Below are 21,730 nucleotides of genomic sequence, written 5' to 3'. Positions count from 1 at the left end.
GAAAAGGCTGTTTGGATGTGATTAGCACTATAGTAGCACAGGTATCTGAAATTGTCAGAAATGATTGCCCTTGATTTGAAAATAGACTGACAACTGATATACATAAAGCAGAAATAAAGTGTGATGGTATACTTATGTTATATTCACATCAGCACTTTACTGCTCCACAACATAGAATTATATTTTCTGGATTACTGTGTGATTGTTGCACACGTCTTATTTTGTTTTTATTTCTTGCTCCACTTTTTCCTGCCAATTAGCTACCAATCCTTCACTAACCCTGCAACAAATAACTTAAAGTTTAAACAAAAATTTGCATTTATCATGCCTCATTCATGACCTTGGGACATCTCAAATTACTTTATAAGCAATTACTCTTTTTTTCTGAAGTGTATTTACTGTTGTAAGCTAGAAAATACAGTAAAAGCATGAAGTCCATCATAAAAGATTTAATAGCAGAGCATTTGGAAGGCAGTTTTAGGATTGGAAAGACCAACATAGATTTACCAAAGGGAGATTATGTTTGACAAATCGACTGAAATCTTTTGAGAATGCAATTAGTAGCATTGATAAGGAGGAGTCATTGTTTGGACTTTCATAAGGCTTTTGGAAAGGCCCCACATTAGAGATTAGCATGTAAAATTAAAGCACATAGCACTGGGGATAATGTGTGTTTAGACAGCTGCTTGGCAGAAGGAAAAAATAGTGTAGGAATGAACGGTTCTTTTTCCACAGGGTTCAGTGCTTACACCCAGCTGCTCATAATATATGTTGATGATATCGATGAGTGTACTAAATATAATATCTCTAAGTTACAGATGACACAAAGCTGGGTGGGGTGGTGAACTTTACTGTGATTTGGATGAGTTGAATAAGTGGGAAAATGAGTCATTGAATCTACAGGACAAAAAAATGCCCTTCGGTTCATTATGTTCACACCAGTCAAAAACAAACCCCCAATTAACTATTCTAATCCTATTTCCCAGCACTTGGCCATAGGCGTGTATGCCTTGCGGTCACAAGTGCACATCTAAAAACTTCTTAAATGTTATGAGGGTTTCTACCTCTACCACCTTGATAAGCAGTGAGTTCCAGATTCCTACCACACTCTGGGGGAAATCAATTGTTTCTCACATCATCTCTAAACCTTCTGCCACTTACCTTATATCTATGCCCCTTGGTTATTGGGAAAAGCTTCTTCCTGTCTACTCTATGTCCCTTGTGACTTTATACATCTCAATCATATCCCCTCTCAATCTCTTCTCCTCGAAGGAAAACAACAAATCTGGCCAATCTCTCTTGATAACTGAAATGCTCCAGCCCAGTTAACCTGCCTGGTAAATTTCCTTTGCATCCTGTCACATTTTTCCTATAACGTGGATTCTAGAACTGTGCACAATACTCTAGCTGTAACCTAATAACGCAATTCCAGTGTAACCTCCCTGCTCTTAAACTCTATGCTCCAGCTGATAGAGAGCAGTATATTTTATGCCTTCTTAACCATTTTATCCCCCTGTCCTGGTACTTAAGAGTACCAGGTGTACATGCATACCAAGGTCCCTGTGATCCTCAGTGCTCCCCAAGGTCTTACTGTTCATCAGGACATTGTTTGTCCTGCCCAAGTATAACACCTCAGAATTATCAGGATCGAATTCCATTTACCACTGATTAGCCCATGTGACCAGCCCATCTCTATCCTCTTGTAGTCTAAGTTTATCTCCTCACTATTTATTACCTCAACAATTTTTTGTATGGTCTTAATAACCCATCTATATTCAAGACTAAATCATTTATATAAACTACAAACAGCAAGGGCCCTTTAAGGTCCCCCTGCACACAGACTTCTAGTTGGAAAAACACCCCTCAACCAATTGTGGAGCCAATTTTCCTACTTTCCTTGGATCCCATGAACTCTTATCTTTGCTTTTAGTCCACCATGCAGGACTTTATCAAAACCCTTGCTGAAGTCCAAGTAGACTGCATCAAAAACATTGCCCTCAAGTGGTCAGACATGACCACCCATGAACAAAATCATGCTGACTGTTCTTGCTTAATCCTTGCCACTCCTAGTGCAGATTAGTTCTGTCCTTCAGAATTGCTCCCAATAGTTTCCCCACCACTGAGGTTATACTGACTGGCTTGTAATTTTCTGTTTTGTCTCTTGCTCCTATCTTGAACAACGGTACCACATTGGCTCCACAGGCATCTTTCCTGTGGCCAAAAAGAAACTAAAAGCACCCCCACTATTTCCTCCTTTTCCTTACTCAACAACCTGGGATATCTTTAGTCTGGCGCTGGAGATATATCTTCTGCATGACATATGAAATATAATGTGGATAAATGTGAGGTTATCCACTTTGGTTGCTAAGACAGGAAGGCAGATTGTCAGCTAACAGGTGATAATTTGGGAATGGAAGAGGTACAACAAGACCTGGGTGTTCTGGTACACCAATCACTGAAAGGAAGCGTGCAGATGTAGCAGGCAGTGAAGAACTCAGATGGTATTTTAGCATTCATCAAGAGAGAGATTTGAATACATAGAATCATAGAAAACAGGAGAAGGAGTAGGCCATTTGGCCCTTCAAACCTGCTGAGCCATTTGTTATTACCATGAATAATCATCCAATTCAATAGCCCATTCATGCGAGAGAAAGGAACAGGAGCAGGGATGATTTGCTACAGTGGTTACTCACAGTTTCTTGGTGAGACCACACCCTGTGGTGTTGCATGCAGTTTTGGGCATCTTATCTAAGAAAGGATATTCTAGCTGTAGGCAGAGTGAAACTAAGGGGTTTACCAGATAAATTCTGGGATGACAGAACTGGTCAGGTGAATTGGCCATGCTAAATTGCCCATAGTGTTAGGTAAGGAGTAAATGTAGGGGTATGGGTGGGTTGCGCTTCGGCGGGTCGGTGTGGACTTGTTGGGCCGAAGGGCCTGTTTCCACACTGTAATGTAATCTAATCTAATCTAATCTAATCTAACTGATGTATTAAGTGAAACTGGATCAAGTGCATTCATTGAAACATAGAAAAATGAGGGGAAGACCTAATAGAAACCTATCAAATTCTCACAGGACTACACAGGACAAATATAGGAAGGATGTTCCCAATGACTGAGGAGTCCAGAGGCAGGAGGTCACAGTTTAAGTATACAGCATAGCTCATTCAGAACTGAGATGAGGAGAATTGTTTTCACCGAGAGAGTGATGAGCCTGTGGAATTCTCTGCCACAGAAAGAAGTTCAGACCTAAATATTGAATGTTTTCAAGAGGAGCTCGATATAGTTGTTAGGATTAAAGGGATCAAAAGGTATTGGGAGAAATAGGAACTTCGAGATTTTTTTTACTGAGTTGGGTGATCAGCTTTGATCATAGTGAATAGTGACTCAGCAGTGTGACTAAAGTGTGTCAGAATCACTTGGAGTTGAGTCCAAAGCATTAATTGGAAGTGAAAACCAAATGTAGGATTTAAGCAATGAGCACGGATTTCCATAGCATTGTTTTCCTTGATTTATGGACTCCTCTATCCATACATAATGAATGAAAAGCTTTTAAAAATTCCCACCTGATAGACAATATGAGGTGTTTAAGTTATCAAACGCTAATATAACTTTTCACCATTTATAGAGCACTGATAGTCCATCAATGGATAATTATTAAGTATTGACATTAATTTTTATATCAGAAACTATAATGTTCTGACAGAACTTTATGTGTAAAAGTCTCACATCATTTACAATAAAAAAAATGACGTGAGGTCTGGAGCATTTTCTGTGTGATTCCAAGGAATGTCCTTAAACAGTCTGATTGCTGTCTCTGCACATTTAGTGGAGTGTTCAATCAGTATTGTACTTTACCACAATGATTTTACCACAATGACATCCAGTGTTGGCTTTATGTACAATTGTTGCAGTAAATTAGAGGTATGTCTGTTCCTCAGTGCAAGGACATCAAGTTCTAAGGAATGTTTAGTTACACTCATGTGAAAAATACCATTTGAAAATGTTTCTTCAGCAATGTTCTCTTTCTCAGATTTGAGGTCCAATGACGATGTGATGAAATTATGTCTGTAACTGACGTTTTGGTTCTGTAACTTTCAGCACATTGCCCAATGAATGAAATGCACACAGATTCCTCAGGAGTCATCTTGAGTCAAGGCTTCCCAGGAAATTATCCACATTTTCAGACCTGTTCATGGATTATTAAGGTGGATCCAGGCTTCAACATCACACTTCTAATTGATTTCTTCCAGAGTGAAAAACAGTTTGATGAACTGGAAATATTTGATGGTACATTTAAATTATTTATGAAATATTAATATTTATGTTGACTCGCTCTAGATGTAGTATATATGTATGCTTTTATAACAGTAGCATGTTCGGGACAAACTCCAGTTTGAAATGTAGTTGTATGTCCTCTTTTGACACTCTGTCACTCCATTTAAATGCCTGAACCTTGATAAGTAACACTGCTCAACTGTTCAACTAATAGGAGATGTGCTCGTGATATTTCATCCTCATCTTATTCATGTTCGTACCCATGCATTCAGAAATGCGAGGGACCCTAGTCATTCTTTTCTTCTTCCTGCCCAGGAAGAGACTAATTGTTATCCTTCTGCACCACCTTGCTTAGTCTTAACAAACTCAGTAGAGGGACATAGCAGCAGGAGTAGACCATTCAGCCCCTCAAGTCTTCTAGACCATGATTGCTAATCATATGGATCAGATATCAATCTTGAGGTTTTCTCGTCATTATGAACTCTTGTCTTTTTCTGTAATTTATTTCCTCTCAGCCCTCCAACAGAGGTTGATTGGTTGAAAGTACTATACGAACAAATATTGTATGAGGATTTGAATCCAAACTTATATTTTCTTTACTATGTGTCCTTATGTTGGTGTTGCTTGGGTTGATTTGGTTGAGTATATTCCTGAAGGAGCATACTTCCTCCTTTTATCCAGGCAGCTGATGGCAGGTAATGTGGTAAAAAGTATTTTTTTTGTAATTGAAAATGCTCCTAACACAAACTCAGTATTTATCCTATGCAAGTCAACGTTTGAGCAGTGGATTATGCTCAATCAGTTATCCACTGACCTAGATGCAGTATTGATCATGAAACCTTTTCATGTGGGTTTTTGGTTTCAATTCAGATCAGATTGACTGACTGTTGATCATCCTAACTGAAATGGATCTCAACATAACTCTCTCATTTTAGATCACACAGATAGGAATATCACTAACACTAATATTAACCACTGGGCCACCGTGCCACCCCACATAGCCTGCACATCCCTGGACATTATGGACAATTTAGTACGGCCAATCCAGCTCACCTGCAGAAGTTTGGACTGTGGGAGGAAACCGGAGCAAACCCACACAGACACGGGGAGAATGTGCAAACTCCATACAGACAGTTGCCCGAGGGTGGAGTCAAACCTGGCTCCCTGGTGCTGTGAGGCAGCAGTGCTAAACACTGAGCCACTGTACCGCCCTGGGTCTTGTAGGTTTTGTTTTAGGTGATGGAATAGTTTAACATAAAAGATTTCAACATTACTGAAAATTGAAGGGAGTTTTTCTTGAACCATGCAGATTTGATGTAATATATTTGCAACAAGAAAACAAAAATGTGTTGGTCAATACATAGTAGGTGATCAGGCATAGTCCTGAAGATGTGTGTTGGGAATTATTGGAAGTTCCAATGCAGTGATTGGGAAGGAATTGCCTGGGAAGCTTAAACTTTCACTTGCATCCAGAATCTCTGGGAAAAGTGTCTAGCTGTGAGTTAGAGTTGGAGGTTTCATACAGTTCTGACACAGTTACCTACATGTTTACCCAGGAAATGTTAGGCAGGCAAAAAAACCAACCCTGGGTAGCTGTACACTGATCCTTCCACCTGCCTCTCAGACGAAGCTCCAACTATCCCTGACACAAACTTGCCAACAGTTAGCCAAACAACCTACCCATGTTTCTTATCCACATTCATTCTATCAGAGAGCTATTCAGTCTTTTAATGAACTTAACAAAATACTGCAGCTTGTGACACAAAATGGTGGTGTGGTTTCCCCTCACTAACTTGCACTATGAAAATGGGTACACTTTGCCTTTCTAGGAACAAGGGAGTAGGAATGGGTTGTTAACCCCTTAAGTCTGCTCTAACTTGCTAGATCATGACTGGTCGTCCAGCACAATACTCCTACACTATCCCCGTATCCTTTGATGTCATTTCTAGATGCAAATCTATCAAGCTGAGTCTTAAACATGAACAATGGCTGAGCTTCCACAGGCCCCTGGTAGGGAGTTTCAATTATCTACTACTCATTGCTTTTGAAAGACATCTAGTTCAGAAGTCAAAGTCAAAAATTTCGAACTCAGTGAAATTTCTGTAAAAAACAGAGAGTGTAGTGGCAAGTTTTGGCTGGTGTATATTTTTCAAAGCTTCCTTTATTAACATGTAACCAGTTTGAGGCCTGTTTTAGCCCTCCCATTTACAGCAGCTTGAGTTGTATTGTATTTACTTAATTGTACTTGACATGGTATGGTGCAAAGTTAATTGACCATCTAAAGTTGCTCCATGATATTAAAAGCCACGTGCCTTGCGCACCCTTACTCAAATATTTATTAATGTTTTGTTATCTTCAGGGGCCTCAAGTCAAAATCCACTGCTGATCTCTCTTAGTGGCAACTACACATCTCCAATAACTGTTGTCAGCTCGGGCAATAAGGTATACCTCCGCTGGTCAACTGACCATGCCACCAGTCGGAAAGGCTTTAAGATCCATTATTCAGGTTAGTAAACCTGTGAAGGTCCTCCACTAGACTTACCATTTACTCAAATGTCTCCCTTGGGTTTTACTTGAGCCATGAATTGGAGGTCAGAGATTCAATGAAAGGAATGTCTCATAGTTAAAGAGCAACATATATTCTTAAAGGTCCTGTATTTTCTCTGACTTTGTGTTGCTGGACTGCCATTTCTTCACTGCCATTTATAGTCAAAGTCATGGTTTTCACTGAATTTCTGATGAAGTTGTAGTGACACAGTGATAGGAAGCCCAGAAAGTGGGCGGCACGGTGGCACAGTGGTTAGCACTGCTGCCTCACAGCGCCTGAGACCCGGGTTCAATTCCCGCCTCAGGCGACTGACTGTGTGGAGTTTGCACATTCTCCCCGTGTCTGCGTGGGTTTCCTCCGGGTGCTCCGGTTTCCTCCCACAGTCCAAAGATGTGCAAGTCAGGTGAATTGGCCATGCTAAATTGCCCATAGTGTTAGGTAAGGGGTAAATGTAGGGGTCTGGGTGGGTTGCACTTCGGCGGGTCGGTGTGGACATGTTGGGCCGAAGGGCCTGTTTCCACACTGTAATGTAATCTAATCTAATCTAATGTTTAGCAGCAAGTTCTTCTAACACATTATTTTTACTAACTTTCTCAATTGCAGTCTAAGAAGTAATAGGTGCCTCAAATGACATTTAAGTTCATTTAATCTGTTTTTGGTGATAATGGTTAAAATCGAGAATGGAAGGAATTACTCCCTGTTCTCCTTCTTTTAATGCTAGCAGACATTCAGAACCCACCCAAACAAGGCAAAGAGTCCAAAGTTTGACATTTAATCTCAAAGGCAACACTTTTCTAGTCCTGTTCTGAAAAGCCGATCTTGTGGTCAAGCCTTGGAATAATGCTTTAAACTGCAATAACAGCTCGAATCTGGTTCATTTTCTTAAAATTCTTTGGGATATAGGCATCACTGGCACTCACAGCATTTGTTGCCCATCCCAAATTGCTGTTGACCTTGTGATTTGCTAGGCCAGTTCAGATTGCAGTTAAGAGTCAACCACATTGCTGTGGATATGGAGTCATGTGTAGGCCAATTCAGGTAAGAATGGCAAATTTCATTTCCTAAAGGGCATCAGTGAACTAGGTGGGTCTTACAACAAAGAATGCTCAATGTCATGGTCCAGGTATTAATTCCAGGTTTTATGAATTGAATTTCAATACCATCAGTTGTCATCATCAAGTTTAGTGGTGGTAAGATAAAGCTGCCATAGCCCCAGAGGACCATGGGGCTGCACTCTCATCAGAGAGACACAATTTAGAGGTTTAACTTCAGAGTCATCATGCCTCAGGCAAGGGTGAAGTTGAGAAGTTGGAACCTTCATGGTGATCTCAGCTGGTACAGCAATTGAATCTGGTGCTGCTGGCATCACTATGTATCCAGCTGTGCAGCTAACTGAGCTAACCAACTCTACCACCAAAGCCACCGAGTTGGTGGAATTTTTCAAAATCCCTTGCTGTTTATGTTAAATACTTTGACAACACTCAACATCCACACTCTAACAAGCTTCAATCTACAGGAGAAAATTGGATGTTAGAAAACACTGGTTGTCTGTATATTTTATCTCCTCCTAATTTCCAACGTTGGACTTCCATTGAAATTGGGATCCACATTTGGGGCCAATGTACTGCAGACATTTGCTTTTTGCAGAATGCCTGACCAGGAAACTCTTCCACTTTAACAAGCTGTCTTGAGGCATATTGGAAGATTCACAGCTGACAATCAATCTATTTGGCTGCATGATGGATGCACCTTTCACAGCCAATGCGTTCAGGCATGGGACTCAATCCCAGGGCCACAAGACCTCCCAATCAACACTGTCTGATGGATAATTAATAGTATCAGACTGTAACAGTGGCTGTCACAAGGAAGCAAAAGACAACACTGGAACACTTGTCATCGAGGTATTTTGTCTGGAGAGAACAGAGGAGCTTTTTTTCTGGACCTTACATCCATTAGGAATGTTCTTTTTGTTAAAAATAAGCAAATATAAATTCTCTCAGTTCTGAGTTATTTTACCTTCATTAGCACACAGCATTTCTGGTATGCATCCCTGCCAGAGGAAAAGTCTAAATTACAGAACAGACTGTTCCAGTCTTTGATTTCCCCATTTTATTCTTTGCTGATCTGGAACAGGTATTTTGCTCAAGATGTAAATTCCTTGTGGCTGAGCAAATCCAGATAAAATCCAAGTGGGTGTAATCAACTGACTCGAATTGGCGTGTGACTTGGCTGCTGCCTCCTAATTAACGTGTCTTAATTTGCTGCCTTTTCAGTTGCTAATAATCAAATTCTGAGCAAAAGAGGTAGCATGGACATTTTCTGTTGATTGCTTCATTCTGCAACAAATTACCTGGCTTGTAATTAAATAAGTTGAAAAGCCTCCATTCAAAAAGTGTACGAGATCTGCAAACCTGACCAGTAATCCAATAAAAGTGCATTGACTGAATCACCATTGGCAGCAACTGTGAGGAGATAACGAACCTTGCATTGAGGTTAGCTTGTTTTTCCTCATGTTTAAAGGCACATTGTCAAAGGTCTATCCATGCTGTATATAAGTTGCTTGTTGGGAATGCTCCCTCCAGGCTCTTTATAATGCCATTCACAAACTATGATGAGAATAAGATGTGTCCCTTGACATTCCCAATTCTTCCTCCCCCATCCATCAATTTGCAAGCAGGCATACAGAGCAGTATGGCTACTCCATTTGAAACAGAGATCACTTCATGTCAATGGTAGGAGTGCCAACTTACCTCGCTAAATTGTCAGGTTCTTGCCATTGTGATGCCACTTTTCAGTCATTCTTGCTCCAGTTTCCTTATTTTAACAAGCTTTTAGATTTGTAACAGGTTTCGATGTTTCAGCTTAAAGGTGAAGATCCAGGCTGTGGCTGAGGTTTCCAGCAGTGCAAACAGTAAGAAAATGGTGTGTTTTCATCAGTCTTTCTTGTCAAAAAGTATTTTGCCTTGGCATTTAGGAGGCACATGGAGAAACTGCAAAAAGGCAATGATATGCAATAGAAAACCAGATAGATTGGGAAAAGCTGAGAAATAGATTGCAAAATCAATCGATCAGCATATTAGTGCATATCAGTGACAAGTGAAGTGACAATGCATGATATTTCCCAATCCTATTAACAACCTGGTGAAATCTGCAGTCTTCGAGTGATAATTTGACAAGTTAACTGACATGGCTTCTGCATACAGCCTAATGTCTCAATAGTGAGTGTCTTGGCATACTCCAGATGGGAAGTTTAAACTTCTCACCTAACCAGGTCAAAGGGACGTAAGGCAATTTTTCTGTCAATCTTGCTGCATGGGGAACCTACAACAAATACTCTCTAATCAAGAAGGCAGTGTTAACTGTGCAAGGAAAGAGAATGCTTATTAATAGACAATAATGTGAGCAATCTGCTAATAAGCTAAAGTTGCCATAGTGTTATGAAACTGGAGGGTTGCTGATTGGTGGTGGTTTAACTGAAGGGTCATCATGTTTCAGGTAAAGGGAAATATTGAGAAGGAGAGTGCTTCATGGCAATCTCTGACAGTATTGGAATTAAACCGAGGCTGTTGGCATCACTCTGCCATCCAATCAATTGAGCTAACTGACCCCCGCTAATAAGTCCATTCATGGAATAATAGAGTCCTACAGTACAGAAACATGCCCATTGACCCAACTTGTTGAAGAGAAATGCAATTCCACGATAATAGAAGAAATACGACATTGGTGTTGGTAATTTGTGAATCCTAAATTGGCCAAGAGGGGATTCCAGTTTCAATAGTTGTGACGAAAAAGAAAGATGGAGAAATGATTACTAAATGGAGAAGGAAACCAAATGAAAAACACACTTAATATGCCTTAGTGAAAAATTTATGCTTTCATTTACTTTAATAGTAAAATTAGCTAGTTGAATAACTTGGTTGTAGAGTGATTGAGCTTAGAGTCATAGAGATGTACAGCATGGAAACAGACCCTTTGGTCCAACCCGTCCAACCCGACCAGATATCCCAACCCAATCTAGTCCCACCTGCCAGCACCCAGCCCATGTCCCTCCAAACCCTTCCTATTCATATACCCATCCAGATGCCTCTTAAATGTTGCAATTGTACCAGCCTCCACCACTTCCTCTGGCAGCTCATTCCATACATGTACCACCCTCTGCGTGAAAAAGCTGCCCCTGAGGTCTCTTTTATATCTTTCCCCTCTCACCCTACACCTATGCCCTGTAGTTCTGGACTCCCTGACTCCAGGGAGAAGACTTTGTCTATTTATCCTATCCATGCCCTTCATAATTTTATAAACCTCTATAAGGTCACCCCTCAGCCTCCGACGTTCCAGGAAAAATAGCCCCAGCCTGTTCAGCCTCTCCCTGTAGCTCAGATCCTCCAACCCTGGCAACATCCTTGTAAATCTTTTTTGAACCCTTTCAAGTTCCACAACATTTTTCCGATAGGAGGGAGACCAGAATTGCACGCAATATTCCAACAGTGGCCTAAACAATGTCCTATACAGCCGCAACATGATCTTCCAACTCCGGTACTCAATACTCTGACCAATAAAAGAAAACATACCAAACGCCTTCTTCACTATTCTATCTACATGCGACTCCACTTTGAAGGAGCTATGAACCTGCACTCCAAGGCCTCTTTGTTCAGCAACACTCCCTAGGACCTTACCATTAGGTGTATAAGTCCTGCTAAGATTTGCTTTCCCAAAATGCAGCACCTCGCATTTATCTGAATTAACTCCATCTGCCACTTCTCAGCCCATTGGCCCATCTGGTGCAGATCCTGTTGTAATCTGAGGTAACCATCTTCACTGTCTACTATACCTCCAATTTTGGTGTCATCTGCAAACTTACTAACTGTACCTCTTATGCTCACATCCAAATCATTTATATAAATGGAAAAAAGTAGAGGGCCCAGCACCGATCCTTGTGGTACTCCACTAGTCATAGGCTTCCAGTCTGAAAAACAACCCTCTACCACCACCCTCTGTCTTCTACCTTTGAGCCAGTTCTGTATCCAAATGGCTAGTTCTCCCTGTATTCCATGAGATCTAACCTTTCTAACCAGTCTCCCACGGGGAATCTTGTCGAGCGCCTTACTGAAGTCCATATAGATCACATCTACTGCTCTGCCCTCATCAATCTTCTTTGTTACTTCTTCAAAAAACTCAATCATATTTGTGAGACATGATTTCCCACGCACAAAGCCATGTTGACTATCCTAATCAGTCCTTGCCTTTCCAAATACATGTACAACCTGTCCCTCAGGATTCCCTCCAACAACTTGCCCACCACCGAGGTCAGACTCACCAGTTTATAGTTCCCTGGCTTGTCTTTACTGCCCTTCTTAAACAGTGGCACCACGTTTGCCAACCTCCAGTCTTCCGGCACCTCAGCTGTGACTACCGATGATACAAATATCTCAGCAAAAGGCTCAGCAATCATTTCTCTAGCTTCTCAAAGAGTTTTCGGGTACACCTGATCAGGTCCTGGGGATTTATCCACCTTTAACCGTTTCAAGACATCCAGCACTTCCTCCTCTGTAATCTGGACATTTTGCAAGATGTCACCATCTATTTCCCCACAGTCTGTATCTTCCATATCCTTTTCCACAGTAAATACTGATGCAAACTATTCATTTAGTATCTCCCCCATTTTCTGTGGCTCCACACAAAGGCCGCCTTGCTGATCTTTGAGGGGCCCTATTCTCTCCCTAGTTACCCTTTTGTCCTTAATGTATTTGTAAAAACCCTTTGGATTTTCCTTAATTCTATTTGCCAAAGCTATCTCATGTCCCTGTTTTGCCCTCCTGATTTCCCTCTTAAGTATACTCCTACTGCCTTTATACTCTTCTAAGGATTCACTTGATCTATCCTGTCTATACCTGATATATGCTTCCTTCTTTTTCTTAACCAAACCCTCAATTTCTTTAGTCATCCAGCATTCCCTATACCTACCAGCCTTCTCTTTCACCCTGACAGGAATATACTTTCTTTGGGCTCTCATTATCTCATTTCTGAAGGCTTCCCACTTTCCAGCCATCCCTTTACCTGCGAACATCTGCCTCCAATCAGCTTTCGAAAGTTCTTGCCTAATATCGTCAAAATTGGCCTTTCTCCAATTTAGAACTTCAACTTTTAGATTTGGTCTATCCTTTTCCATCACTATTTTAAAATGAATAGCATTACGGTCACTGGCCCCAAAGTGCTCCCCCACTGACACCTCAGTCACCTGCCCTGTCTTATTTCCCAAGAGTAGGTCAAATTTTGCACCTTCTCTAGTAGGTACATCCACATACTGAATCAGAAAATTGTCTTGAGTTATAACTGAACAGCGTAACGCTTCCCATTGGCCTAGATGACATTGATGAGTCACAACTGCCTGTAAGTGAGTTGCTGAGTACAGTGAAATTAAAAAAAAAACTGTAGATGCTGAAAATTTGAAATAAAATCCTGGAGAAGCATTTCTGAAGAAGAGTCAAATTGGAATCGAAATGTTTACTGTTTTTTTTTCTCTCTCCAAAAATGCTGCCAGACCTACAGAGTTTCTCCAGCATTTTCTCTATTAATGTCTCCGTACAGTAAATTTCATTCACTATTCCATCATCGAGTTGAATCAGATGTGAATAAATTAATATATCTTTCCTCTTCCAAACCCGTTGCTCACCACGTGAATTTGTTTCACTGATATCTGTGTTTTAGATACCAGTGTAATTATTCTGTGCTAAAATCTAAAACTGTCATAAGCACAAGAACAAAGCCATTAATCCAGTATATTAGTGTATGAAGCATTGTTGGGTGAGGGTCTGAGACAGGCTACTTCTGGTCAATAGTAATTGTAATAATTCTGTATTACAATGTCACGGCTAATATAACAAGCTCCTTAAATACAGTGCAATACTTTTTTGACATTCACTGATGCTTTAGGCAATAGCAACAAAACAGAATATGAATAGCATCAAAGGCTTGTGTGTATTGGAGTTCACTAAAAGCCATTTCAGAAACATGCAATTGCAGGACATCATAGATGTGTTCAGACTATCAAAATAGCAACTTGTATTTAGGTTTTGCCTTTTATTGAGAAAATATTATGTGGTGTTTCATGGGTGAGGAATAGATTATGCACGTGTGGAAGGGAAGTGACTGAACATATCATTGAGATAAAGTATTTAAAGAAGGCTTTTAAAATTAGCTGTAAAGTGGCAAGGCAAAAGGAGGATAGGGAGGGATTTCCACAATGTAAGGTTAGGCTGAATCTCAGCAAGGTTCTGAAACCAACACTGGAGTGAGAGACTGCTGAACACAGCACTTAGGCATGGTGGAATTTTTTTCGTCAAGGATATAGAAACAAAGTCCAGCTGGAGTTCCTTTGAGCTTTTTGCATGTTCTCTGTTTTTCAGTGTCAGAAGATCACTAGACCCAAAACATTGACTCTGCTTTCTCCCCACAGATGCTGCCAGACCTGCTGAGTTTCTCCAGCAATATCTGTTTTGCCTCAGGTATAATGCTGGTTTAGGTCAGGTTTAGGTCCACACTGCCTTGCAGTCAATGTTCAACGTCTGAGATGTCTACCCTGCATTGACGTGAGGGTCCAAGCCATCAAAACTGAATACCTGTGTCAGAGGAAGAGCAAGAAGAAAGTGTCAGTTTAATCATCAATGCAGTAGTGATCCTTTAATACTGACTCAGAGGAATAGATGAAGTCAATTTGAGCAGATATTCATTTTGGATGAATAGAAGATTAAGTAGCAACTATCAAACTCTACCACAACAGTGGTCTTTTCAGGCATCATCATGACAACAATCCCAACAGGCAGTTCAACTAACTTATAAAAGAGCAGCTTATGCACACTTTGTTTCTCATTTAAATACTTAGATGGGATTAATATCTTTTAGACTTCTGATTTTGACTAATGACCAAGCCAGTGCAGTGAAAATCCAATGATTCAGATTCAACAATATTCTCTGTATCTGCTTTCTGACCTGCTTTGTTAGCTATTGAGACTTTGAAATGTTATTGAAAAAGGGCATTATGGTGTGGCTGTCTGTTTTTTGTTTTTCACCTTCTAGAATTTTGTGTCTTTTCGACATACATGTAAGTTGGGAAGAATATTTTATTGTGTTTTCTGTCCATAATAAGATTACAGACTGTAGATAAAGAATTCCAAGCCCCATAGCACAAGACTTCATATCAGGGAGACCACTAGGTTGAACTGAGCTGAAGCAGAAACAGAAAATGCTGGAGAAGCGCAGCAAGTCCGGCATTGTCTGTGGTTAGCGTTTTGAGTCCATTACAACTTCTTAAGAATTCAAGAGGCTTATCAGACTCGAAACACTAACTCTGCTGCCAAACCTGCTGAGTTCCTCGTGCATTTTCTGCTTTTATCTCAGATTCCCAGCACTCTCAGTAATTTGCTTTTATTCCCAGAAGCAAGTTGTTTGTATGAAGTGCTAAAGTGATTGCAAGCTGACTACATGGCAGCACCTGAGGGGAAGTGCTTGCACGGGCTATTTTCTGTAGAAAGCAAGGTAAATTGCGCCATCTGTTGCAAGAAGGCATGTTGCCAACTTACACCCGTGTGGTGTCACTATCTTACTTCAACTTGCATCTCCTTTAGGCTACATGCAGGTCAGTGGGAACATCAGATTAAATGCCGAAAGTAAGAAACTGATTTATTGTTGAGCATGGCATGCAATTTCACTTTTCTTTATTATATACCCATGGAGCAATTTCTGCTCACTGAGTCAGTGTCTTTCTGGATGTTTTTCCACTTAATATGGAATGTGAGCATCGCTGCTGGGTCAGTACAAATTGCCTGTCCCAATTGCTCTTGAGAAAGTACTGGTGAGCTCCCTTCTTGAACTATTGCAGTCCATGTGCTGTAGGTAGGCCCACAATGCTTTAAGGAGGGAATTCCAGGATGTTGACCCACTGACACTGAAGGAATTGTGATATATTTTGAAATCTGGAATGTGTCTGGCTTGGAGGGGAACTTTGAAACTGGTATGAGTTCCCATGTATCTGCTGCACATGTCCTTCGAGATGGTAATTATCATGAGTTTAGGAGGTGCTGCCTAAGGATCTTGGCTGAATTTCTGAACTGCGATCTTATCAATAGTACACTCCTTGTTATTGAGTGTCAGTGGTGGAGGGAGTGAAAGTTTTTAGATGTGATGCCAATCAAACAGACTTGGAGCTGTCAAGCCTCTTGAGTTGAAGCTGCACTCATGCAGGCTAGTGAGGAATGTTCCATCACATTCCTGCCTTGGGCCTTTGTGGTCCACAGACTGTGGAGAATCAGGAGGTGAGTTACTGCAGGATTCCTAGCCTCTGGTCTGCTCTTACAGCCACTGGTCATATGGCTAGTCCAGCTCAGTTTCTGGTCAATATTAAACCTCAGGATAATGTTGTGGGGGATTCTGTGATGGCAATGATTACCAGATACTGTTAAATGCATTTTCCAATGTAAACAAGTCCATATTTGAATGGGGAATATGCGCTTGGAAAAATAAATGGGGACCCACTCTTGTGATCTGATTAGCTACAACTCAGAACATGGAGAGGGTCGAGAGCACTTAAAATGTTGTTGATGACACGGGAAAGGGGTAGTCTGTAATGTGCATTGGGAGTGTGGATAAAGATCCCAACTTGCAGCTCATGTTGAAGCTTGTTTGCTTCTCAAATTCCTGTTCCAAGCTGAAAGCTCGAGATCACTGCTATATTCATTCCTCTGGATTGCCATTTCCAAAAGCATTAAATTGTGCAGTGAAATGTGTGAACTTAGTTACTTTGCAGTGTAAGCAGCTTCCTCAACTGTCTTTGCAGGATTCTTTGTCTAGGATTGATCTTCCTGACCTCGCTTTCTCAGGGACACAAAGAGATTCTTTAAGATCACAGCACATAGATAGATGCCAATTAGGCTTTTGAGTCTCAACTAACTCTCTGCAAATCAACTGACTCATTCTTCCTAGGAGAAAGTGAGGAGTGTGGATGTTGGAGAATCAGAGACGAGAGTGTGGTGTTTGAAAAGCACAGCTGGTCAGGCAGCATCCGAGGAGCAGGAGAATCGACATTTCGGACATCAGCCCTTCGTCAATCTTTCTATCCCATCCTTTTCCATAATGCTGCATTTTATTCCTTTTATTCGATCCTATTTTTCAATGCCACAATGAAGTCTGCCTTCTTCACAGCCAGCACAGTTCCGATTCTAAACAGACCTTGCATGAAAAGCAATTCCTGCTGTCGGTCTCTTGGTATTTTATTGATCACCTTCAATCTGTGTCCCATAATTTTTTGGCACTTTTGCCAGTGGGACTACCCCCAAACCCCGCCCCCCCCCACCCCCCTCACCGTGGAGTTTGTCCTGCAGCAGTGATTTCCTCATGCCTGAGAATGTTCTTCAAAACAAGCTGAAAGTTTGAGCAATATAGTAGCAATGTGGGGGAGGAAAACTCTACACAAGATTTCGATGCAGCTTATTTGCAGCAAAAACATTACACTTCATTCAACAGCAACAAACTTTGTTTAAAAAGCAAATAAAGTAACCAATCTTATGTGAACACATGGGTATGGAGTATCATAGAACTCAGCATGGTTCCTGATTCACATTAGTTAGATGCTGGTGTGCTTTTTCATAACTGTAGCAAAAGGATCTTAGTTGACATCAGTATCACGCACCAGACAATCAGCTATCTAGCGATTCAAGGGAGGTCAAAGGTGGGCTGCCATCATTCTCATGCTGTGGGAGTGATGAATCTTTTAACTGACATGAATTTTGAAAATGGGCTTGAAGGAAAGATTGACATATCACTTGAGCTCTTGGAAGGGTGTTCAACTTAACATCTTCCACCATCACCTTAAAATGCTTAAATATAATTTTTCCGGTATTTAAAAATACACAGCACCACTTAGCCTGAATAATACATGTGACTGCGTATGTTTGCTTGATGTTCCTGATTGCCTGTATTAGAAATTTGTCCAAAAGTGTCTTCCTCAACTAACTGTACTTACAGGAGATTAACAGGTCGTGTATCACTTGCTATGTATGAAATTTTGCCTGTGTGCATGATGGGAGCCACATTTTGTTCAAAAGACAACAGCAACACAAAACACATAAATTGTAATTGAAGTGCTCTTAAGACATTTAATACATTAATAAGTTACTATGAAAATGATGGAGTTGACAAAAATAAAAAAACGCATCATAAATTAATTCAGTCATTTTGAAATGAGTTGTAATGATGAACATAGTTTTTAAGTAAACAATGGTATGTCAAAATGTGAATGTATATACTCTCACTGTAGTAACTGAATTTTTAATTGGATAAGAATCTATTTTGATTTAAACTTGATGCCTTTTTCTGGGATGCAATAAGCTTGAACCTGATTTACCTTTAGACTGATTAAATGTAATTACCTCAGAATTCTCAGTTTGATTTAATTACATTATTGTAGTTCAGTGATGCTGATTACCGTCAAAAGAAAAAAGACACTCAGACACAAAAAAAAGGTAACTGGTTATTGATTTTTGAATATGGTTGAAAATTGATGAGCAAGTTGTCAGACTTTGCACTTCTTCAGAAAGGGGCAGCGTTGCCATGGTGAGTAATATGGCATGATGTTGCTATGGTAAAGTATTTGGTGCAATAGCATCATTTTGCTGATGGTATCTGGGTGCTGCAGATTATATTTGTATCCCTATTTTAGTGAAAACGTAATGATTCACATATTGGGATTTGATTAGTGATTTAGCAAATTTATTTTCTCATGCCAGTTGACACACGAAATGTATCTGTCTGAAAGGGTCTGTTTCCATGCTGTACATCTCTATGACTCTATGACAAATGCCACCATGGCACCTTTGGGGGTTTTGGTACTGGGTCATTGAATGTGTTTGCAAATATGTTCTTTCTTTGTCACCAGCCCCTTACTGTAGCCCACCAAGTCCGCCAAGGCATGGCATGGTTCACACTCAAACTGGAGGCCTACCTGGCAGCAAGGTGCAATTCAGCTGTGATCCAGGTTATCGGCTGATTGGACAGGTTGTTGCAACATGCTCTCGATCCCCACAAGGCTGGTATAACTGGAATACTATTCCTCCTCTTTGTCAAGGTAAGAAAATTATCCCATTTAAGAGCTCTGCATGTGTCTTGAACACTACCTTCACTTTTTATTGAATCATTGAATCCCTACAGTGTGGAAACAGGCCATTTGGCCCAACACGTCAACACCAACCCTCCGAAGAGTAATCCACCCTGACCCATTCCCCTACCCCATTACTATACATTTACCCCTGACTAATGCACCTAACCTATACTTCCCTGAACACTATGGGCAAATGAGCATGGCCAATTCACTTAACCTGCATACCTTTGGACTTTTGGAAATCAATAGTTGAAAGGAGATAGGAAATAAAAGCAAGGAAATCTATCATGATCTGATCCTAGTTTTTGTGGGGATTTCAATCCACTGCCAGAGAAGAATATATCAGAGAGGCCTTCAAAGAATTCTGTTTTCTCTGTTCAGTGCAAAACCAAAAACACAACACACAACAGCTTTGTGTTGCCTTTATGGATGTTCTGGGGTGACTTGGACATATCGGATGGAGTGCTGGTCTTGCTAAAGTGATGCCATGTTCAAGTAACGCAGAGGTCTCTTTAAGATAGGCCCAAAAATAAAATTTCCCACTGGTCTGCCCAAATAAATGGCGATACTCAAATGTAATTTATTTGTGAACTGTACAGGACATTGGTGAGGCCATTTAGGAATATTGCGTTCAATTCTGGTCTCCCTGCTGTCGGAAAGATGTTGTGAAACTTGAAAGCGTTCAGAAAAGATTTACATGGATATTACTGAGATGGGAGAGTTTGTGCAAAAGGGAGAGGCTGAATAGGTTGGAGCGTTTTCCCCTGGAGCATCAGAGGCTTAAGGGGTGACCTTAAGATTTATAAAATCATGAGGGACATGGATAGGGTGAATAGACAAGATCTTTTTCCTGGGATAGAGGAGTCCAAAACTAGAAGGTGTAAGTTTAAGGTGAGAGAGGAAAAATTACAAAGGGACTTGAGGGGCTACATTTTCATGCTGAGGGTGGTGTGTGTATGGAATGAGCTGCCAGAGGAAGTGGTGGAGGTTGGTTCAATTACAACATTTAAATGGCATTTGGATGGATATGTGATTAAGGAGGGTTTAGAGTGATATGGGCCAAATGCAGGCAAATGGGACTAAATCAGTTTGGGATATCTGATCAGGATGGAGAAATTAGACCGAAGGGCCTACTCCTGTGTAGTATAACTCTATAACTGGAATAAGCCCAATGGAGTCTCAAGTAATGTGATTCAGTCATAGGAAAAGCATAGAAATATATCCAAGTGAAGTTGGAGACTATGATGTTGCACATACTTCTTTCTCTGTCCTTCAAATCGTTCAAAACTTTACATATTAAATATAAATGTGTTTGAGACAAATCAGAAGAGATTCGAAAAGTAAAGCAAATTTGATCATTTGCTATAATGGACTGCTGGTCAGGTGATAAACATAGGTGTTCATAAGTACTAGTGTACCCAATGTCATGGGTACAATGTGATCAGCCTCTCAAAATTAATGCAAATGATTGAAATGTGCCGAGTGGTGATACAGCCAGTTTAATGGGCATTCAGGCAAGCTAGATAAAATGCAATAGATGACTTGAAGCATAAACTTTGGGTTTTCACTTGTGCTTAAGATTCTGTGGTCCTCCTCTATATTTGATTTGATTTCATGCAGATTAAACAGTTACTTGAGTGGAACTGATGTCAAAACTCCAGGCCAATCATTTATAAATAGCTTTATGGTGTTTCAAATAAAACTTTATTGAAGTCCGATTTTAACAGAGAATTGAAGGGCTATGTTTTTCTTCAAATTGCTTTTTTGTCACTGTTTTACTCATGATGTGGTGTGCTGCATACAGATATGAATTGAAATGCATTGGAGTTTGGTTATTTTTATTTGTTTGTTCAATTTATTCCTGCATTTTCCACTTTAATGCTTTCCATGCCTCGAGCTTTTTAGTCCCCTCATGTCAAGTGTTGTTTACAGCCACAAGCTTTTTCAAGTGCCACTTTGGAGTGGATGAGTTATCACACAAAGGTGTTTGTCTCTCTCAAAGTGCATAGCCTTATTGCTATGTCTACTTCCATAAATGAAACTTAGACCTCAACTTGTACAAAAATGGTAAGTTGCTCAGCTGTATTTTACCACAGGGTGTGGCAATGTGCTGTGATGCACAATAGTGTAACTGTTGCTGTCTCCTTTCATGTTAAAGCAGCAATGTTTATATTGGTGAATCTATCAAACAAAGCTGTCACTTGTTCTTTTTCAGCCATTTCTTGTGGTGTTCCAAAAGCCCCAGAGAATGGGACAGTCTTTGGGAGAGAGTACACTCTTGGAACAAGGGCCATATATCAGTGTAATGAAGGATATAGGTTGCAATCTGGTGAACTATCAACTGCTGTCTGCCAGGAAAATGGAAAATGGAGCAACAATGATTACCCTCCACTGTGTGTGCGTAAGTGTGCCATTAGGAGTTTTGTTTCATGGCTCTGAAAAGAAATCATTACATGAGTGAAGGAATACAGATTGACCTGCTTCTAGAGGTTCCCAGTGGTCCAACTGGTTAGACTTTCAACAGATGGTGATACTGTCCCATGGGTTGCTTGTCTCTATGTCTCTGTTTCTCTCTGGTTACTCCTATGGTGTTGGTCAGATGAGGCTTTCATAATATTCTGCCTTTTAGACCTGTGGACCTAAGGTAGATATCTGAACGTTTCTAAACACTGTAAAATTGGGAACTGTGGAAACACAGGAGTGTAAGGTTCCAAGTGCAGAATCATGAAAAGGCAGTGGTCAGCCACAAAAAAAAA

At 40.5% G+C, this 21,730-nt stretch overlaps 1 protein-coding gene across 1 annotated transcript in view; it reads left to right on the top strand.

Moving 5' to 3' along the window:
* The window catches only part of LOC122563724 (CUB and sushi domain-containing protein 2), a 616,258-nt gene that overhangs the window by 474,272 nt on the left and 120,256 nt on the right, over positions 1–21,730 (top strand). Inside the window, exons 42-45 of the mRNA XM_087976898.1 lie at positions 4,102–4,290; positions 6,638–6,784; positions 18,753–18,941; positions 21,190–21,375. Of these exons, the coding sequence (XP_087833024.1) occupies positions 4,102–4,290; positions 6,638–6,784; positions 18,753–18,941; positions 21,190–21,375 (711 nt within the window). The remainder of the gene's footprint in view (positions 1–4,101; positions 4,291–6,637; positions 6,785–18,752; positions 18,942–21,189; positions 21,376–21,730) is intronic.

The sequence above is a fragment of the Chiloscyllium plagiosum genome, unplaced genomic scaffold, assembly GCF_037043375.1.
Source record: "Chiloscyllium plagiosum isolate Xiang-an unplaced genomic scaffold, Cpla_swu_hap1 HiC_scaffold_30, whole genome shotgun sequence".
Taxonomy (NCBI): domain Eukaryota; kingdom Metazoa; phylum Chordata; class Chondrichthyes; order Orectolobiformes; family Hemiscylliidae; genus Chiloscyllium; species Chiloscyllium plagiosum.
Note: the sequence above shows the minus strand (reverse complement) of the source record. Positions and strands in the feature narration are given on the sequence as shown.